The sequence below is a fragment of the Periophthalmus magnuspinnatus genome, chromosome 1, assembly GCF_009829125.3.
Source record: "Periophthalmus magnuspinnatus isolate fPerMag1 chromosome 1, fPerMag1.2.pri, whole genome shotgun sequence".
Classification (NCBI taxonomy): domain Eukaryota; kingdom Metazoa; phylum Chordata; class Actinopteri; order Gobiiformes; family Gobiidae; genus Periophthalmus; species Periophthalmus magnuspinnatus.
The window spans coordinates 28026960-28035989 of NC_047126.1; the positions used below are offsets into that span (position 1 = coordinate 28026960).

A 9030-nucleotide genomic window follows, 5' to 3' on the forward strand; every position below is an offset into this window, starting at 1 on the left:
TGCACTCCGCTAATGAAACTACTACACATTACATCAGGTTTGTGAAGTTGTAATGTATTGTTTTGCATCGTGCTTTTGTATATTTATGGAAAAGGCTTGTGGGTTGAGCTCTCGATAGGATCCTGCTGTTAAACATATGAAGGGTTTGAATAGGGCTTAGGAGAGATCGCTAGATTACTCAAACATGCGTGGATAACATCTAAAACCTTTTTTTCTTCTTTTTTTTATAAGAGAACAATGTTATAATGTGGTAGAAAGCTCAAAACATATTTTGCATAATACCCCTTTGAAGCTGAAGCTTAGATGCCATTGTTTACAAGTGGCAGACATTTTGTAGATAGTGTGCACCCCGAGACACGCTTGTTAGGCCAATCACAGCAGTCTCCAAACAGCAGCAGTTTACCACTCAAGACAATGCATTGACGTTGATGGAAGCAGTCAGTATAACAAAAACTAGCCTTATAATATAATTCAAATATCATATACTGTTGATAGCCATAAGCCTGTAGAGCTCAGGATTGTGACATCACATTTTCAGGATATTTATGTTAGTCTATTGTTAAACCAATGGAGATTTTAAGATGCTAAATACTAGCCTTAGCATTCATTCAAAGTTTCAGACACTATAGAGCGATAGATGTATTTACAGTAACGACCCAGCAGTTTTTCATCTTATTCCACCGTACTTTTATTTACTTTCTAACATAGTTTTGACTAATATACCTCTACGAGAGTTTTGCACGACTGACAGAAACATGGCAGATTTCCATGGTAACGGCTGATTTTGACATTCCTTTCCGAGCTCTATTCTGTGACCTTAACCTAAATGTAAAATTGCCTTGAGTGAGACATCGACAAGGGTTAGTTAAACTAGCTGTTCCCATGGTAACACAATTTTTAGCACCTTTTATTCCAGTGTCAAATGCAATGTTCAAGTTAATGCATTTTCATTAAAGGAAACTGTGCAGTTGTGGATATTAAGGCTAAATATGAAACCATAGGGTGTAGCAAAATACATAGCCTACAATCTGAATATGTGAACAGATAAGCAGCATTGCACAGATTTACATCATATATTGCCCGTTGAAACATTTGACAGTGCACTAAAGATTACAATAGGCTGATGTCCTGAATTGCGTTATTGATTTTCACTACAATGCTAAAGTGCTTCCTTTTATACAGTGCACATTGTGTGGGCTACGCTTTAGTAACTAAGCTCATTTTGGATAATGCATTATTAGACCGACCATTTTCTAAAGTTCAGAGCTTATCCAACAGGACCTATTTTACGTAGCCGGTAAATAGGAAAGTGAATTAAATCCCTCCTTTCAAATGGAGTTCTGAATTCTCACACCGCACCTTTCATTGGTAATTGTATTTTATTGCATTCAGGCTGTTTTAATGTACTGATGCTGCAGAGATGCGTATTGTTTAGAACTGAACTAGCCCAGTATATAAATCAGTTATTTGTCTGTGTAAAGCACCACAATGTGTACAGTATTAAGCTGACCTGATGACACAGCCCTACCTCTCTCCTCTAGAGGCCTCTTGTCAATTAAAAGGACAAGTGTATCGTGCAAACTGAGAGCTCTTACACCAATTCATTCATCCATTAAGAATCAGGAAGTCTGTTGATCACACACTTAATGGTCCTTTAAAGTGAGTACAGTTTAATCATTGAAACTGTAATAGTAGTTTGACGCCAGAGGAAGAAGTAGTAGTAGGGTAGTAGAAGTAATAATTGACTTAGTAGTAGTAGTAGTAGTCACAGTAGGCTAGTAGAAAAAGCCATAGTAGTAGCAGGAGAAATGGTGTGGTACTAATGGTGGTAGCAAATGTTAGTATTAGCAGTAGGTGTAGTATGAGTCACGTAAAGTCTTACAATGAAAGTAGTTATGATATTTCACTACACAATACATGGTGAGTAATACTTAGTAGTGAGTAGTACCTGTATTGTACGTTATTATTTGTATTGTGTGTTATTTACGTAGCTCTTCTTAATCATGCACTCCCATACGAATATCATTTGAAGTGTAAATTAAACACACAGCGTCTCTTTGTATTTTTAATAGAAACCCAAGGGAGACCAGGTTAAACAGTGCATGTATACAATCCCGTTTCTGCACGATGTAATCAGTGACTTGGGAGAAATGTGCCAAAAAACAATACAGCCATTTTATAAATATTATATAGAGCCCAGAGACAGCTCAACAACACGTATCCAATGCACTGAATGGAATGAAAAACATAGCAGTTGCACAACAAAATCTACCCCCTCATCTGCTTTAGCTCTGCCTTTGTAACTAACATGCGTTTCACTATTATTGCCTTTTGTTATTCCAAAAGTTCTTTTCATAATAGACTATGTGTATATCTATAAAATATGTCTCAATTTGTTCTCTATATCCTACTTTTTTGTCTTCTCTGCTCAAAAACATCACAAATAATAGTACTCTTTTTATGCTACAACATTCCAGGATACTTACAGTACAGGGGCCATTTTGTCCCATTAATGTTTTTCACTTGGCATTTTTGAGTCATCACATGAGAGAAGGACAACTGTTTTGACCTCCATGGTGTGATGCCGCTGATCACCCCAGGGTGCTAGTCCAAGACGGAGGAGGGAGTGGGGCGGGCGCAGCAGTTGGGTCGTCTGACATTTTGTAGCATTGACCTGAAAAAATTGCCCTGCCTTCGCTTGTTCTTCCTGCGCTGTGGCGAGTCCGAAATAGACTTCCTTATTGACGCTTGCGCTATAAGTTTCCTTTCTTGCTCTTTGATTTTCGACTGTAGGTGAATCTGGATCGCGAAACCAAGCGATTCTGGGTCCACTGATGCGCCGTACACCTCCCATGTCATCCCTTGCTCGTCCCAGACTACATCTTGGACTCCTTTGTCTTTTTGTGTGTCTTCCTCATCACTTTTTTTGCTGTCCTCCTTGCTAACCGCCTTGCTCATCTCCTTGCTTGCCTCTTTGCTTGTTGATGCTTCAGTCTTCGTCGTGTCAGCAGTTCTGGCCTGGGCATTGACCTTCCCTTTCTCTTGGGACCCCTCAGACTTAGAACTGGGCGCATCAGCATTTGCTTTTTGATTACTAGCTTGCCCATCTTTATGTTTGCTGTGCTCAATGTTGATTTGATAGACCGGCTGCGTGTTGCATAGAGTCGCCGAACCATCTTTGGGTTTGGCTCCCAGGTCACTCCCGCTTTGCCGAGGACATAACTCCGCCTCAACCGTTAGCTTATCCGAATCTGTGGCCGCGGATGTCGGGACAAGTGAACCCGCTCCCACCTCTGCGTCTATACTCGAACGTGGAACGTGAGGGAGCAAACTGGGACTGGTGCATACGCCTCTCGTGCACGTGTGGGCCACAGCTTGCACCTCCCTGTCGCGGCGCTGTACCGGGGGCGTTGGCGGAGGTTCAGAGGTCATGGTGGAGGCTTCGCTGTAGCTCTTGCGGTCAGGACTTGGCGCGGGGCCCTCCTTCACAGCTGCTGGGAGGCTCGGGTTATTGGCTAACTGGTTCGGTGCGGCAGACGTATGCGAGGAGGATGTGACTTGTGAGGAAGTTGTGGTGGACTCTTCAGAGGAAGTCTTGGGAGGAACTGTGGTTTCGGTTTTTGTTGGGAGGGGAGATTCCAGATTTTGCTTGGGCAGAGATGAGATTAATTCGTCACGCGTTGCCGTATCTGTATTCCGTATATCTGCGTTACCATTTTGACTAGACACATTTTTCCCCGCACTTATTTCCTTTTTCACTTCTTCTGTATCTTTTACTGTACAGTCATTGATTTGTGTATCCACCGGTGACGACTTGATCTTTGTCATGTTAGCGTTAGCATCCTTCCCATCACATGACAGGTCCGGCGGGTGTTGTTTTTCCCTCACAACAGCCTCCCCTGCACTTCCATTTGTGGGTTTGTCAGTGCCAACCGTGCCATCTGATTTTGTGGCACTTATTGATGTGTTGATATTCGCAGCATCCATAGAAGGAGTATCCGATTTGTGATCCGGGGAGGTGAGGATAGGGTCGGGACAGAGCGGTGTGAGGGCAGATTCTTTGGTCCAGTTGGCGTTGGACTCCTTATTGCCCAGCGTGTCGACTGCGGCCAGCTGAGGAACCATCTGCACCGTCACTGTCCGTTTTGGGTTGGTGCCCATACTGGATTCAGTCTTTTCGGAAAATTAATTATAATCCAAAAAAGAAAACGGATGAGTGTGGTGGCCTCAGTTGCTGCTCCGTCTCCTGTAAGAAGAAAATAGAAAAAGCGATTATACTGTGGAAGAAGAATCATTCCAATTTAATATTAATGCTAAATCTGCAGTTATGGCCCCTCCAACAATCACAATCACGGCACATTCAATCTGAGTATTGTGGTTCATCTTTATTGGCCCATAATAAAGTTGCATTAATTACAAGTCAATGGGTGAAACGTTTATTGCCCAAGAGCACAACAGTAGTTTAGTAGGCAGATATGCTGACACAAGTAGTTCAGTGCTGTTTATAAGCAACAACTGGTTTTGTCTCACCAATCGCCATAACAATACAACAAGATACAACCAATGCTTTGCCTCATGAATATAACAATAAATACTTTAATACTTATACTGTAATACTGCGGGCTTGTTCTGTGTTTTGCTGGAAAACAAAGGTGTGAATAACTTATAAGCTATAACTAATACAGTATTGTGTTCCACTTAGGAGTAATTTGAGCTACAAAACTGGATCCAGGTCAAAACGATTTACATAAAGTTCCAAACCAAATAAATGGCACGTTTTGGGTGCGAACATTTTGCAATATTTTGATGCTGCAGCAAAATCTTGACTTGACAAACCACAAAACATCAGTTAGTAAAAGGAGTGGATGTGGTTTTGGTTTCTCTGTAAGCAGTTTTCTGACAGAGCTGCAAAGACGGTAAACATATTGAACGCCATTATGTCACTGACACAATAACCTTAAAGCAGGATTTCCCCCCAGAAGTGTTTTATGTGTGTAGTATTGGGAATGAATAATGAATATGGGCTACAGTGAATAAATGAAACACTTAATGAGTAGGAGTGGGAGTTATTTATGCAACCCTCTACAGCTCAAATCTCATTATAGTATAGAAAAAAAACAAAAAGTTACCCACTTATACAAAGAAAAAGTACCCATGATAAATAATGACTCCCAAAAATAATCTAATCCATATATTGTGTATTGAACGATAAGTCAATGTAGTAATAACCGTGACAGGCCTAGCTACAAAAAAGTAACTCACAAAATTCCTAATTCATCTGGTTTTTTTTCCAAGATTAGAATAACATCTTGGATTAGTTCAGTTTTCTTTTTTCTCTCCCTCGTGCAGTAGAGCATTTACCCTAAAGAGCTGTTTTTCATGGCTGGTTTGGCTGTATACATTTGGCCCTATGATTGGTTTAACCCTGTATATTGTTGTATTTTCCAGGATAGTTTTTGTCTACTGCACCCTTCTGCAGCTCTGCCAGATTTATGTATATATACACTTTAAATTTAAGTCGCCTATAGTCCCAATTTGTGAGCTCACACCACCCCAGTGCAGCCAATAAATCATAGGCTAGAGATTGATTGTATGTCAGTGAAACCATTCCTCATTGTGTAATTAGTGAGAACCAAGCATCTTATTTCAAAAAGGAAAAAAAGAAAACATCCAATACTAGTGACACTGAATATCACATTTTATTCTTGCTTCTTGTTGAAATTGACTTCTCATCTCTGTGCAAGCATCTAGGTCAGCCCTGCACGCAAAACGACAGCATACACCCGAAATATCTGCAACTTTAGTGCAGAACAGAAACGAATTGTAACGATCTGGGAACTTAATCATTTATGTGAGCCTTAAACACACACACACAGAGAGAGACACACACACACACACACACAGGGGCCAAAAGCAGATCAGAAAGACAGCAACAGCGCAGGGAACATTATTGATGAGCAATTTTACTCAACATGATTTGGATAGTTGATCTCTCTTTTTCTCTCACAGCCCAAGCGCGCAAACCATCATCCAATTGTCTATAGACCATTACGCATAAATATGATCTGCAGTGGTTACAATGATCCACTATTTTCCAAAACTGAACGAATATCTTTTAGGTGATGTCTGACCAGTGGCGTGCGCTTTGTGTGCCATCCTACTTTTCTCCATGCACCCGTCTGTTGTCAAAGTGCAAATATTTGTGGAAGAAAAACATCTCTCAGCCCGTGATGAGATCTATCCCGCCTTATCCAAACGCCCCAGCTCCCGTGCTCTGTTCGGCAGCCTGCAGCGCGCACTCCTAATGACACTGTCTGCGGAATCGCTCCAATCTATGTCATGTACAGTGCGCACAGCTCACAGAAACATTTGACATGACCTTGCAGCCAAAAACGCAGGTGAAGCCAGGAAAATACAAATGAATGGCAAAGGGGAATCTTACCTTTGAAGGGAGGACCGAGGGGCGCCACTACTCCAGTCCGTGTCCGTAAAAAAACGAAGCCTAACGAACAGAGCGAAAAACGAAGCCCCCGTGTCGCTGACAGTAAACCACGCCTTCTATCGCGATAAGGGTCCGGGGAGGTATCGATTCCTCATTTTCACATCTCAAGCTCCTTTGAATGAGAGCGATGGAGAGTCTGTGACCACATATGAGTCACCGCTGCTCCGAACGTGTCCTTTTTACGCGCGGAGGAAAGCGCGCGTGGATGAATGGGTGAATGTGAGATGTGTATGGTATGGAGGCAGGAGGAAGAGGGAGGTTGTGTCTAGTGCAGTGCGGAGCAGAGATGCAGGGGGAAAAAACGAGGGTCACCAGCACAACTCTGCATCGATTACTTATAAATCCTGCCGTTTGGATTGCGTCCTAAGGCGGTCGGTTCCAAGAAACGGCATCATTTGTATTGGTGCGCACCTTCGTTTGTGTCATTTAGGAGATTTATGGGGAGATCAGGAGCGCTGTGTACATTAAGAGGCAACAGCGAGGATTTGTCAAGGGATTTGGGGTGAAAGTCACAACACACTATATGGGCTTTTCTCTCTCTGGTGCGTTTACATGGGGCAAAAGCAATTATTTCAAAATCAAAAGCCTAGGCTACTTATAAGGTGCTTAAATCCTCACTATAGAACTTTTTTTTTCTTTTTTTTTTTTGCCATAAAATAGACTAAAATAAAAGCATGTTTATATAAAAGCCTTTTTTCTTTTTTTTCTTTCTTTTTTAAAAATTTTTTATTTGTGTTTATTGCACTGAAAAATTATTAAAAGCATGTGTCCTTATTGACACAAAACTGACTCTTACATGGCCTGGAGGAGGGCCTCTTCCTGATTGTTTCCATGGAAATGTTCCTTTGGCTTTAATATTCCACAGTATCCCATAAAACATATCTATCGCCATGGAAAATGTTGAGATATAGTTTTAACTTCTTATTTCCATGGAACTTTTCCACCTACAGAAAGTGACATATCACTACATATCATTACTATTAATAAATAAAATGAGAACATATTTTTCACACCAGGATTTACATCTGCTTTCTATTGCATACACATATTTAGCATGAAATCCACACCCATATACAGAAATCCACACCCATATACAATTTGTCTACTCCACACAGCAATTTCTGCCTGTTCTTAATGTGTGAAATTCTTGGAGCAAAACATATGTTGCTGTGACTGATCCTCTTTCACATCACATCTGGCTCAGTACTTAAGCTTCAAATGGATGTCCAAACGGATTCAAAGATACAAATAAAATGAAACGTCTACCAATGTTGAAGTCTACAAGTGTTTGACATAAACAGTGCATCTATTGTTGCTTGAGTTGCATGTTGAACTGAAGATAAGACAAAACATTATTGATTTTAAGCTCAAATGGACCATAAGTGCTTTAAAGTGACAGGCTTCAACAATGGCATCAATTGCATCAACAGAGCGGGTTATTAGATGTTCTTCTTTTCTTTTCTTTTTAAACCTGTTGTAGGTCATTTCAGGTCAGATCACTGTTGTCTGTTCTGGTCTGTTCTATACTGCAAAACCAAGTAACCTATAGATGAACGTATGGGCAAAATAGAGCAACGTAATCTAGGACCAGAATGCATAATGTCTGTTTCAGATTGGTTTAAAACAGATTTCTCAAATGTGATTGTAGTGCTGTCACAATACTAACATTTCAAACTCGATTTCGATAATAAGGAATGGGCTCAATACTCAATACTAATTCTGATACCACAATGATTATAAAAACGCTCTTTAGGCAATAGAATGCATTTTCAACATTAAATCATTGTACTTTCTTCTATATTGCCATGTGTAATCCCTCAGTCATCCAGGTCTGTTCCAAACCAAGTAAGCTACAGTAAGATTTGAAGTGTTATATTTTACACAGTCTTTTATTACATGATGAGGAAAACAACTCCAAAAAAGTAATCCTCAGATTTTAGTGACAGTTTGTGGAAAAGGTCAGTCACGGGTCAAGGATTACATTTGTTTTCAGTGTAGAACAGGATTATGTGCATTTTACTATCGGGTTTTATCCTTCATCCTTACAACACTGAGACCACGCAGTGTAATCCCTCATTCTTACACTGAGCACAACAGTTTGTATGTATTTGTGTTTCTTGATTTAACTAAATATGTATCTTGTGTATCTTATTAAATGAAAGAGTTGCTTGACATGTTCCTGATAAAATGTTTTTTAAAGTCCCTAGTTCATAGGGTAAATGCAAGAGGTTTATTTCTGGCATAACAAATGACATGTCTATTTTGGATTGGGTGTTGTCTGTTAAAGAGGATAAAGAACAAGGAAGGAAACATTGCGAATGAATTGAGTGAGACATGAAGCCGTGGTTTCACAAATGGGTCAGAGCGTCTCCAAAGCAGTCTCACTTGTTTGGCCATCGCCATAAAAGTTAATCCTATCTGGCTGTTCGGTGGACATAGGTGGACATAGGTGGACATAGGTGGACATGCAGGCTATTGGTGACTTAGGTTGTGTTATGCCTAATTATTATAGCCTATCTGTTGCTGTA

The 9030-nt window shown here is 40.5% G+C and overlaps 1 protein-coding gene across 1 annotated transcript; it reads right to left on the reverse strand.

Annotated features, from left to right (window-relative positions):
* Positions 1–226: 226 nt before the first annotated feature.
* Positions 227–6668, reverse strand: gprin3b (GPRIN family member 3b). The gene is made up of 2 exons (XM_033970344.2): positions 6443–6668; positions 227–4246 (listed from the first exon to the last, which is right to left on the reverse strand). Exon 2 carries the CDS (start codon positions 4159–4161, stop codon positions 2605–2607), a length of 1557 nt encoding a protein of 518 aa, XP_033826235.1. The 5' UTR covers positions 4162–4246; positions 6443–6668; the 3' UTR covers positions 227–2604.
* Between the last annotated feature and the right edge of the window lie 2362 nt (positions 6669–9030).